The 12,639-nt window shown below is 33.4% G+C and overlaps 1 protein-coding gene across 1 annotated transcript; it reads left to right on the top strand.

The window, feature by feature from the left end:
- Positions 1-8,126: 8,126 nt before the first annotated feature.
- Positions 8,127-11,239, top strand: LOC131609698 (isopentenyl-diphosphate Delta-isomerase I). Its single transcript, XM_058881480.1, has 6 exons — positions 8,127-8,420; positions 9,189-9,244; positions 9,390-9,481; positions 10,146-10,248; positions 10,345-10,482; positions 10,678-11,239. Exons 1-6 carry the CDS (start codon positions 8,158-8,160, stop codon positions 10,929-10,931), a joined length of 906 nt encoding a protein of 301 aa, XP_058737463.1. The 5' UTR covers positions 8,127-8,157; the 3' UTR covers positions 10,932-11,239.
- The last annotated feature ends 1,400 nt before the right edge of the window (positions 11,240-12,639 follow it).

The raw sequence follows: 12,639 nt of genomic DNA on the forward strand, positions 1-12,639 counted from the left end.
GATGAGAGTGATTAGTGCTGATTCAATTACAATTGTGTAGTGTTTTGAACTTCTGGAGGTAATTTGCTTTCAACGTTTGTTTCATGTGTATATTCTGAGTTTGCAGGTAGAAGAGGAGTATTTGACTTAGTTACTGGATTGAACCACTTGAAAAAAACTTTTTGAAAAACTTGTTGCTTGATTGTCGGTAAACTTTGCTGGAGGTAAGTAATTTTGTTTAGGGACAAACAAAACTCTAAGTTGGGGAGAGTTTGTTAGGAGTAAATTAATGGTAAATTCATGTGTTAATATAAGTGATTTCTTCTCTAAACCAATGCAAAAATGTGAGGAATCCATAGGTTTTTATTAAGAATTGAACTGAATAAGTTTAGTTCGTGCGTAAAGCAAATCGAATCACTTGTGGGTGTTATTGTTGCAGGTTTTGAGCTGAATAAGAACTTAAGAAGAACATGAGGAGGAAAGAAAGCTGGAAGTCTCAAAGGCTGAAGAAAAAGATGGAAAGTACAAAGGGCGCGCCGCGAGAGTTCCTAGGCGCGCTGCGAAAATACTTCTGTTTGAGGGGCGCGCCGCGCCAGCCCGTTGCCGCGCCGCGGCCTCGGCGTTAAAAGCCCAAAAGTTCTGTTTTAAAGCCCTAGTTTTCCAAGTGGTTGGAGATACTTTGTGGGAGCGAAATTAGGAGAGCAATCTGATTCTGAAGCTGAGAACAACAATTGAAGGTGGATTCTTTACCAATCGAAGACATTCCATTGATGAAGATGAATTCCTCCATTGATTCTTGTATGTTCTTCATGTCTATGGAGAGCTAAATCCCTCTTGTTGAGTCTAAGGTAGTAGTTAACCTATGAATATACATTACCATTGATTAATCCCTGTGAACAATTGTTTGAATTTATTATCAATAAGAAACCTTGTTTTTATTCTTAAATTATCGTTGAATCTTTGATCGAAAGAAAGGATTTAACTTTTGCCCTAGGTTACTATATTGATTCAATTGCAATTTGCAGAGATGGAATTGTAATTGGGTTTTCATAATTATCGTTCTTAATTACTATTATCGTTATTGTGATTTGGAGAGATCGAATCTCATACCGGTAAAAGTTATCTAATTTGATTTGCAGACATGGAATCTTATTTGAGGATAAGTGAAGATAATGATTCAAAGGATTGTTCTATTGAGAATTAATTGATAATTGTATAGGATTAGGTTGATGAACCCTAAAGACTCAACATCTTTCTTTATTTGTTAACACAAAGTCCTTTACTTGCTTTTATTTTATTATTTGCTTTTGATATTATTATTAGTATAAAACAAACCAAACCAAATTTCTTAACTCAAAATAAACAACTATAGAACGGCAGTGATATTAACCAATCCCTGTGGATACGATATATTACAGAAAATATTTACCCACAAATACTTTCAACACTGCGCCGCCGTCCGCTCGCGTCTAGCCGACACAGTCTGCGACTCCCTGCCCTATCTGATGCGTGCTGGTTGGTTGCCTGACATGTTCCTGTAAACAATCGAAATCGATTAATATGCGAGACAAATGAAAAACAAAAAAAAAATGCACTTCTGATACAGTTCGGAAGTTCATTTCCGAAACGGGGATGGAGGTGTTTTCGGAAATGAACTTCCGAAACATCCCTGCGTAGAGCTTTTCTGCAACCTACAATGGCAGACCCCAAAATCAAACTTTAAACCTATGTCTACACATTATAAACATCCTAAATACCAGTACCAACCTAACCTAATACATATTTTCCTATTTGTAAACACCCTAATATCAATTTTAAGCATAGATCTAAAACTCATAATGCTTACCGATTGAAGAGGTTGGAGTGCTTTTTAATGTAGTATAGGAAGCTTGTTGGAGCCTTTGATGTTGCCTTGGAAGTCTTTTAACAAAATTTCGCCTTTGGTGTTGTTTGATGTTGGATTAGGGTAAATGAATGGGGGAGGGGGAGTGTTCTGCTTAATCTGCAGAACGCGCATTGTTTCGGAAGTTCATTTCCGAAATGCTGTTTTCGGAAATGAACTTCCGAAATGAGACAATTTTTTTATAAAAAAAAGGCGCTTTCGGAGATGAACTTCCGAAAACACCTTTTTTATGCAGTTCGGAAGTTCATGTCCGAAGTCAGGGGTAGTTTGGGTTTTTCACCAGAGGTTAACTAGAAGGTTGGGAGGTTGGCAAAGAAATTTTCTCCTAAAAAATCAAAACATATAGGAAAATTAATGTGGAGACATTATAAAATTATAAAGAGAAGCACAATAAATATTTGTAATTCTTATTATATTTTTATATTAGTATCTATTTGAAGTACATTTGGAGAGGAAGAAAGAAAATCTGCAAGTTATGAGAAAGAAAACTTCCATCAAATATAGACGCGGTGGTTTAGTATTTATATGGGTTTATGAGATGAAGTAGTGGAACAACTAAACTATCACAATATTACTGATTATGCATTTTTGTTTGAATTTATTACATTGTTTAATGCTTTAGTGGGATTTCAACATCAATTAATTATAGATAAATTAATAGAATAAAATTATTTTATTTATTTATTAATGAATTAGCAGGTAGAGTAATAGAAAGAGAGTTTTTACTAAATAAGTAACGTGGGATAACTGGCTGGATTAAAACAATTAGTGGACTAAGGGCTATTGATTATAGTAATTAATTAAATAAATATTAAATAACAAATATTAAGTAATAATAATAAATAAATATTGATAAATAAAATTACTTAAATAACCCTAATTTTAGCTCCAAAATATAACAACTTTAATTAATAAGATAATTAGTAATAAGATAATTAGTAATCAAACGTAGTAACAATAAAAGTAGTTTTTTTTTATTTTTAGGATTGAAAGGTGAGCGTTCATTTTATTTAACATATTTAATAATTAATCACTAATAATTAGTAATGAAACATGAAACATGGTTATAATGAAAGTAGTTTTTTTAGGGTTGAAACATGGTGAGTAGTTTTTGTTTTATTTTTTTTATAATTTATCAAATAGTATTATATTTATTAAATAGTATGATTTATTTATTAAATTAATTTATGATAGATTTTGGCGGGAAAATTTTGAAGAGAATAAGTTGTAGGATTATAATTTAGTATGATATGATATGAATATTAAAAAAATAAAGAGCATGTATTCATGGTAAATAATAGGTTGTGAGTATAAATTTAAGTGTATTGGTAGCATTTCTGTAACCATAAATGCCAATGACTGTTTAATACGAAAAATACTTGCATGAGCACAAACATAACATATGGCTTTACAAATAACCAATCACAAATTTTTATTAATTAAAAAACAAAAATATTTGTTTCTCTCTCCTACTTAATCACAACCACCCCATGTATTCAATTAAAAAAGAAGTTAAATTTTAAATAAATTTAAAAATTTCTTTTTTTTTTTTGTTGTTCCTAACACTAATGATTTATGTTCGTATCCATGCAAGTTTTTCTCGTTTAATCCAGAATTTTGCAAGCCACGTAGACATCAATGTAGTTTTAATTAGCATTAAGAATATTTACAGAATGAACATCATAATATAGATTTACCCCACCAGTATTGATTCAATCTTCATGAACAACCCTATCCAAATAACTAAAAATAAAAGAATCATTTTTTCTATAATTTTTTTCCACCATGTGTCCAATCCTTTATATCTCCAAACTGTCATTTATTTTACTTTAGTTAGTTTATAATAAACACACAGTTTAGTTCTTAGATATAGGAAGCATTGTGATTATAATTCTTATAAGGAGCAGTTCAATGTTATAAAAAATACAAATGACAATTTTTTTTATTAGTAGAAAGGTCAACAAAGAACTGAAATCAAATAAATCTTTATTTTCCATGAGATCCAATTTGAAATTAAAGGTGTTCTATAATATATACCATACAAATCACAATTTCTTATATTTTTAATTAAGAAAAAAAAGAGAGAAAAATAAACAAATCAATCCTCATTTTCCACGAGAGCCATTTTATTACTATATATATGAAACACGCTAGCCACGCGCACCAGCTAGGATGATTCGCGAGCACATAGAACATGACTGATCTATTATAGTGCTGAAATAGATACCATTTTGTTGTTGTTGAAATGGTACTGCTCTATTCGAATATAAGTATATTTTTTTAGAAAATTTCTTTACACACCTCCTGCGAAAAACTAAAACTACCCCTGCTTCGGAAGTTCATTTCCGAAAGCGTGTTTTTTTAAAAAAATTGACTTACTTCGGAAGTTCATTTCCGAAACAATTATTTCGGAAGTTCACTTCCGAAATACTGCGATTTCTGCAGATCTATCAAAACACTCCCCCTCCCCCAATCATTTACCCTAAATCAAAACAAAAAGTGGCAGAGGCGAAAATTTGTGCAAACAGAATTCCAAAGCTGCATCAAGGCTCCAATCACACTGCTAAACAACATTCAAAAGCCCTCAATCCTAACACTTTGTAAGTTTTGAAATTTTTAGATCTATTACTCAAATGCATGTTATTTAGGGTTTTAATTGCATAAATGATATATGACTAGGTTGTTAGTAGTATTTAGGTTGTTTAGAAGCATTTTGATTTGGTTTGAAGGTTGATTTAGGGGTCTGCCATGGAAGTTGCAGGAAATTGCATCGCAGGGGTGTTTCGGAAGTTCATTTCCGAAAACACCTCCATCCCAGTTTTCGGAAATGAACTTCCGAAATATATCAGAAGTTCAAATTTTTTTGTTTTTTATTTTGTCTCGCATATTAATCGATTTCAATTGTTTACAGGAACATGTCTTCTAGAGAGGGCGCTAAGGGAAGAAAGGATTCTTCAAAGAAAGAGGTGAAAGAGGTGAAGGAGGTGAAGGAAGTGAAGGAGAAGAAGAAGGTTTCGACCGGCTCTACTTCTCGTTCCCAGGGGGCCCGGGGGCCGGATGCTCAAGCTCAGTCTTCAGGCGTGAGAGTCGTGATCAACGCTGATGGTTCTGAGACTGAGTGGGATGAGGATTGGTATAATTATCTTCATTCGGAGGAGTTCGCTCGTCGGGAAGAATAACGTGTTTTTTTTTGTTTGATGTGTATTTTCTAACGCTCGTCGGGCAGAATAACATGTTTTTGTTTTGTTTTGTTCTGATTTCGGATTGTATCGCACAGTGTATTTGTATTGGATTTATCATGTTAGTTTTTGGAAGTGGTAACCGGGGTCGGAACATATGACGGATGAGGTGGATGTCTGGAGGAAGTAGAACTGGAGATACGTCCACCACGAGACAAAGTAGCCAATCAATGTAAGCCATAGTTTATGATTATCATCTGGGGAGGTCATTTCTAAAAAATCAAGATTAAAAATAATAAGATTTTTTTTCCAATTTTTTGTAATGACGTCCCCTGATGATAATGATAAATTATAGCTTACATTGATTGGCTCCTTTGTCTCGCGGTGGACGTACCTCCGGGTCTTCTTCCTCCGGACATCCACCTCATCCGTCATATGTTTCGGCTCCGGTTACACCTCCTCCGTCATTTGTTACTTTCAGTTGTACGTATTTTTATTAAAATAATAAATAAACCTTTTGAAATTTGGAAGCCTTTTTTTCTCCCCACCACTCTCTCATCCCCACCTACCCGTGTTTAACAATATGTAACTTTAATTTTATGTAATATTATCGTTGTAATTTTCACCCGATTAAATAAAGCGAATTGTTCATTTTCTTCTGTCCAGACCTATTTTCGGAAGTGCATTTCCGAATTCCTCCAAGGGGGTGCGCTCGGAGATGAACTTCCGAAACACCACATTTTCTGAAAAGTGACTTTATTTCGGAGATGCATCTCCGAAATCAATATTTTATATTAAAAAAAACACGTTTTCGGAAGTTCATTTCCGAAAACACCTTTTTTCCAAAAAAAAGTACCGTTTCGGAAATGAACTTCCGAAACAAGGGGTATTGTGGTAAATTCACCAGGGGTGGGCAAGAAGGTTAGGAGGTGGGTGAAGAAATTCTCTTTTTTTAAAGTTTTAAAAGTGTGTTTGAATGAAAGATATTCAATGTTCCAAAAAAAGTGAAGGATATTAATAAATAAGATAATTGTTTTGAAAAATTTAAAAAAAATTGATCTAATTTTGCTCTTTAAAAAATATAAAATTTATTAAAATAATAAAAATATATGATGTATTGTCTAAGTTAAACTTAATTTTTTTTAAATAATATATAAATTAAAGAATTTGAAATTTCTCTCAAACTCAATTTAATTTAAAATGCTAAATAAATTATTATTAAAATTTTAAAATTTTGCAAATTTGTCAGATTTTTTAAAAAAATTTCAAATTGATCTATAAATTTATCAAAAAATTATAATTTAACCTCTAAATTAAAGTAGTATTATATTATCTGGAAAAAAAAGAAGCATATATTGCAGTTCTAACTCTTGGACGTGTTTCATGAATACATTCAAAATTAGAATAAAAAGATAATATATTGCAGTTCTAACTCTTGGACGTGTTTCATGAATACATTCAAAATTAGAATAAAAAGATAAGAGTTTAGGGTTGAACTTTGATGCAATTCTATTGTAATGGAAAAGTTGTCTATTGTTTTTCACATTGTGTCAGCACACTAGTCATTACTCTCTTAATGTCTCTAAGAAAATTCATATTTCCATAGGTATGTTTTTGGTCCAACCACCTTCCTGTTAACCATCATTTTTAATGTTTTTTTTTTTTATCTTATTTATTTAATCTGACAATAATAATTATAGTTTTGATTTATTACACTAACATATTAGAGTATTGTTTTTACAATATTTTTATAATATTAATATTTTAAACAAATATACAACTTAAATATTAATATTAAATTAAATATTATCATATTTTTTTATATTAATTATCTAAAATCGAAATAAACCACTTATAATTTTATTTTTAAATTAGATGGTATTCACGAGTTTGACAAAGTTTGTTGCCTCCACACCTTTGATGCTGTTATTAAAGTATGACGGTAGGATACAACCAATTGCTATGAAATATTTAGAGACCATTAATATCCGAGGTTGTTAAGAAAGGGGTCAGTAAAGATATGGCACATTATCTCAACGACTTTCAGTTTGGGATTTGGGTATCGGGTAGTGTTGAGGTCATTATGCACAGTACTAACAAGGTGTTAAGCAAGCGACACATAGAGGGTTCTTTGGCTATATTCATTGTAGATTTCTCGATTACTTTTAAAATGGTAGATCAATCAGCCTTAATGTGCGAGGTGGGTGGGAGATGTCAATCTATTTCTTTGTGGGTTGAGTTTTTTTATGGTCAGGCAATGAGGTTGTACCTTGGGGATGAACATAATATGTCACCCACTAGAGTGCAACAAGGTGACCCGTTAAAGCCGCTCTTTTTTGCTCTCGTGTTACACTCATTCATTCATTCATTCATCAGGTTAGAGACAATTGTAAGCTACTTCTTCATGCTTGATATCTTGATGATGAGAACATTACAGGGACTTCACAAGAGGTGGCTAAATTCCTTGACATCATTTGGGAGACAGATCCAAGTTTAGATCTTGAATTAAATATTCGTAAGATAAAGATCTTTTAGCCTTCGTGTGATGGTAGTAAACTTTGTGAGGATTTGTTCCCGTCAGACATTGGGAGGCTAATGTTGAGATGAAGTTTTTTGAAGGGGCTGTTAGTCGAAAAGACTTTATCAAGGGGTTCTCCATAAAGAGAGCTTCCAAGACAGTTGAGTTAATGCATCTTCTATCACAATTAAGAGATCCTCAGAGTGAGCCTCTTCTACTTTGATCCTGCATGTGTATTACCCAGTGTTTTAAAAATCGGACCAGACCGGCCGGTCAGACTGGTCGAACCGGGAACCGGCCATGTAACCGGTCTGGTTCAATAGTCGGATCGGGTATGCCATCAAACCGGTGAAAATCGAGAAAACCGGCGGTTTAATTTGTTTTTTTTAAAACTTTTTAAAATTTTTAACTAACAAAGATATATAAAAAACATTTTCATAATCAAAACAAATTGTTTGTTTTTTCTTTTGTTTTTTTTTTTTGGGTACAATGTTTGTTTTTTTTACCTAACAAAAACGTTCCTTACAGCTCGATTGAGCTAATAGAATAGTTAATTAAACCATCGAATTGACGAGGAAATGAGAACGGCACAATCCTTAATTGTCGCGATGCTTAACCGGCAAGTGTTTAAAACGAACGTTACAACCGGACTCTTCCCTCATTCTTTCCCTCCTTCTTCTTCTTCTACCTTTTCCAGATCTCGTTTATTTTCTTCGCTTTTCTTCAACCCTAAAATCCCTCTCTCCGCGTCTCTCTCTACAGCAACCACCATGGGTGAAACTCCAGTTGCCGTTGATGCTGGCATGGACGCCGTTCAGCGCCGTCTCATGTTCGACGACGAGTCCGTTTCTCCATCCTTTTCAATTTTATTATTCATTTATTTTACTCTGTGTTTTTCTGTGATTTCGTTAACATTATGCTGTTTTGTTTATTGAGGTTCTATGTGCTTCATGTTTTGTGTGCTGTATGTTGAGAACTGGGACGAATATGTGGAGAAAAATTCTAACTCTTAGGGTTCTTGACTAATTAGCTTTGGAGGGTTGAATTAGACTAATTGGCTTCTTCTTTTGGTATTTGTTTCATGCATGTCATTCATAAGCATGAATTGTTTCAAGAAGAACTGTTATTTAGAAGATTGGAGTTTTCAGTTTGTTCATTTAAATATTTGGCCCTATTGCACTTTTCCCAGTTTTTGGTTAATTTTGGAGTTTAGATCATAGGTTTAGTTTTTTTTTTTCTTTCAAATTATCTGATTTCTAGACTAGTAAATGACTTTTCTATATTGAGGTTAGTGTATAAATTTTTAGTGATAGTATGCTCAGCTCACATATGCTTGTTCGTAAGCGTCATGAATCATGATCGAGTACATAACTTTGTATTCATCCTTCATTTAATTTAATATGCATTAGGTTTTAACCTGATAAAATTCAAGGACGGGCATTTCTTTCTTGTGAATTTCAAGGACACGTTTGTATTTTTTTCTCTCTTCAATTTTCCAGATCTGTTTACGCTTGATATCCTAACTTCCACTTGCATGTTTCAACATTATGTTTTGTATGTTTCAACATTTTGCATGGAGTTTGTAATTTTTTTTTTTGAACTTTTACAGATGCATTTTAGTGGATGAGAATGACCGTGCGGTTGGTCATGAATCTAAATACAATTGTAAGTCGATATTTTCCATTTTGAAATCCGATTTAGTTTGCAAATTCAAGGATTCACATTGTTTTGCGGTATTTTTGTTTTGGTGCTTTGATATAGAGTGTGTTCATTTTACATTCATTAATTTTGATCTTCAACAATTTTACAGGCCACTTGTGGGAAAAGATTGAATCTGAAAATTGGCTGCATAGAGCTTTCAGTGTATTCCTGTTCAACTCAAAGTATGAGTTGCTTCTTCAGGTATGCATTAATTTTTTTATATGATATTTACTACTTGTTTTGATGCAAATCTATTCATTTTCTAAACATTAAACAGATTTGCTTTAGGCGCTGTAAATCTTTATCCCTGGGCCGCAAATTTATTGATATTACTAGTTTTCATTTGTATAGTGTTTTGTGGACACTGATTAGAGAGTTTTTAGTTTCACTTTTGCATTTAAATCACTAGGCTGGTTGAAGACCTAGTGCACAATATTTAAAGGGGAAACAGATATTTGCTGTTAACTACTTCAGTGCAGCCCTTTTACTACGGGGTTGGTGTCTTATTCTCAATTTCTCAGTAGGCATACAAGAAAAAAGAAAATCAAGAAATAATTTAATCGTTTGTTGAAGATTCTCTGCAAACAAATAATTGTGTGACAATTAAAGCAGTAACATCATTTTGTGACTAGTTTTATTCAAGACATACTATTGTGTTAAGAATTTCATTATGACATGCACATTGAACTATTTAAACATGTAATATGAACAACATTGTGACATTTGATTGCCACTTTTCCAAATTGTTCTTCTTGTTGTAAATTTTAATTTAGCTATTGCCTTTCTTATTTCCCACCCTTCAGCATGATTTTTCGGTGCAATTTTCTCTGTTTGTTGACTGAGATTTTTGTTCTTTGTGGTGAAGCAACGATCTGCAACAAAGGTAACATTCCCTCTTGTGTGGACAAATACCTGCTGCAGCCATCCATTGTACCGCGAATCTGAGCTTATTGAAGAGAATGCCCTTGGTATAATCTCTGTACCTTCTAAAATATTTATGTAGAAACGACTATGATGCACTTTGTCGTTGCAGCTTGTTAAATTTTTTTTACTTGTATTACCAGGAGTAAGAAATGCAGCTCAGAGGAAGCTTTTGGATGAGCTCGGTATTCCTGCTCAAGATGTACCAGTTGACCAGTTCACTCCCCTGGGCCGCATACATTACAAGGCACCTTCTGATGGCAAATGGGGAGAGCATGAATGTAAGCTAATTTAAGTTATTCCAAGTTTTACTGCAACCTCAACCTCGTTTTGTTGTACAAGTATCCAACTAGAATTAATGCACACACACAGTAGTTTAGGTTGTCCAAACATATAAGTTTGAACATGCACAGTTAATAGCTCTTCCAATTTGGACATACACAATTATTGACTTTTTCCCCTCTCCTTGATTGCAGTGGATTATTTGCTGTTTATTGTCCGGGATGTCAATGTTAATCCAAATCCTGATGAAGTGGCTGATATCAAATATGTGAACCGCGATCAGTTGAAAGAGCTGTTAAGGAAAGCTGACGCAGGGGAGGGAGGTTTGAAGCTGTCCCCTTGGTTCAGACTAGTTGTGGACAATTTCTTATTCAAATGGTGGGACCATCTCGAGCAAGGGACCCTTGGGGAGGTCATTGACATGAAGACAATTCACAAGTTAACATAAAATCAGAGATCTTGCAGCATGCCATCAAAGGTTGATATTTTACGGGCAAATAAAAAATGGAACTGTATGAGTAGAGTTTCTTAAGTATAGTCAAGTATGATTGTCGTTGTTCCTTTCTGTTATTCGATAATATAATAATATAATCAGAACATTAACGCCTGGGTGAATATCTTATAATTAGCAGAAAGTTGTGTTGCTAAAGTTAAGATTTTGGTATGCGTTCAAATGTTCAATAATAAACTATTTAAATAATGTGTTATGAAAAGGATGCTCAATGTTCAATAATAAACTATTTAAATCATGTGTTATGCATAAGATTCTCTTCTCGTGACTCGAATATTTTTAAAGTTAACCAAGGAAGGGTGTGACTTAATCCCCATTTCTTAACCACCAAATCGATCTTATACACTCCATAACTTTTATGTATATAAAAGGGCTAACTACCAAATCAGTCTTATGCACTCTACATATCTTATTATATAAAATAGGGCAATAGTGTGAGCTACAACAATTTCTTGACAAGTTCCCACCTAGAGGTTGTATTAATATTCTCAGATCCTAACTTCTAACTTTGAAGTTAAAATTTAAAATTTACAATACTTGATCCCATTATTCATCGCAACTGCTAAAGAGAGAGAGAGGTGGTCCATAAAACAGTGAATACACTTATACCTAATATTTGGAAAATATGGTGAATGTCTCCCCAATACACTTATAAGCTATACTTATACCTAATATTTGGAAATTTCTTTGAATGATGTGCCTCCCTATCCATCCAAGTCTAAAGACAAATTTCTTTAAACACAATTTTTTTGGAACAATCTAAAAAAGGTTAGAAATTATAATCGTTTCATTGGTGAAAATGAAGAGTTTGATGGGTGAAAATGTAGAGTTTGAGCGTAGAAAGTGAGGGACTGAGAGCGATAGACGAGAATCAGAGAGAAAATATAATTGAGAGTGAAAATGTATATTTTTTATTAATTATGATGAGGATGCCTCCAAAGCATTTATACAATCAATACAGGTGGATTGAGACACAAGCAACAAGTCAAAATAACTAAAAAACAAAATTCTCGGATCTGTAATCAGTTACACAAAACCTGTATCCAGTTACAACTGTTAAAACTTCAAAAAATTCAACAATGGTAATTGGTTACTGCGATTGCGTAACTGGTTACACCAACGCCAAAATCAATTTTCTCAGCTTATTTGACTTATTTTGATACATGCACAGGTTACACACCCGTGTTAACCGGTTATATCACTTGAATTATAACAAAATCTCCTACCACACCACCTTAATTCAAGTGCTCCAAGTCTTCCAAGTCATGTTCATTTTCAACCTTTTGAACACTTCCTTTTCAACCTTTTGAGCACTTCCTTTTCAACCTTGTCTTGCCTAATGTGAGCATAGGCTACGCAGCCAAATACTTCCAATTTGTCGAGATCTGGTGGATGTACCAACCAAATTTCTTCAGGTGTCTTCATATCTAATGCAGTCGAAGAGCATTTGTTAATAAGATATGTTGTTATCAAAACAACCTTAACCCAAAACACCTTCTTTAACCCAGCACTAGTCAACATACATCTAACTCTTCCAAAATAGTTCGATTAAACCTTTCAGCAAAACCATTTTGCTGTGGAGTACCTGCAGTAGTTTTGTGCCTTGCAATACTAGAGACAGCACAAAAACTATCGAACGCCTCAT

Source organism: Vicia villosa, linkage group LG6 (genome assembly GCF_029867415.1).
Source record: "Vicia villosa cultivar HV-30 ecotype Madison, WI linkage group LG6, Vvil1.0, whole genome shotgun sequence".
NCBI lineage: Eukaryota > Viridiplantae > Streptophyta > Magnoliopsida > Fabales > Fabaceae > Vicia > Vicia villosa.

Bases quoted from the DNA above. Each gene is read 5' to 3' on its own strand.
- LOC131609698 (XM_058881480.1), top strand. From the start codon at position 8,158: ATGAGAACGGCACAATCCTTAATTGTCGCGATGCTTAACCGGCAAGTG. The intron at 10,249-10,344 runs GTATAATCTCTG...TTGTATTACCAG, and splicing joins TATTGAAGAGAATGCCCTTG to GAGTAAGAAATGCAGCTCAG. The intron at 10,483-10,677 runs GTAAGCTAATTT...CCTTGATTGCAG, and splicing joins CAAATGGGGAGAGCATGAAT to TGGATTATTTGCTGTTTATT.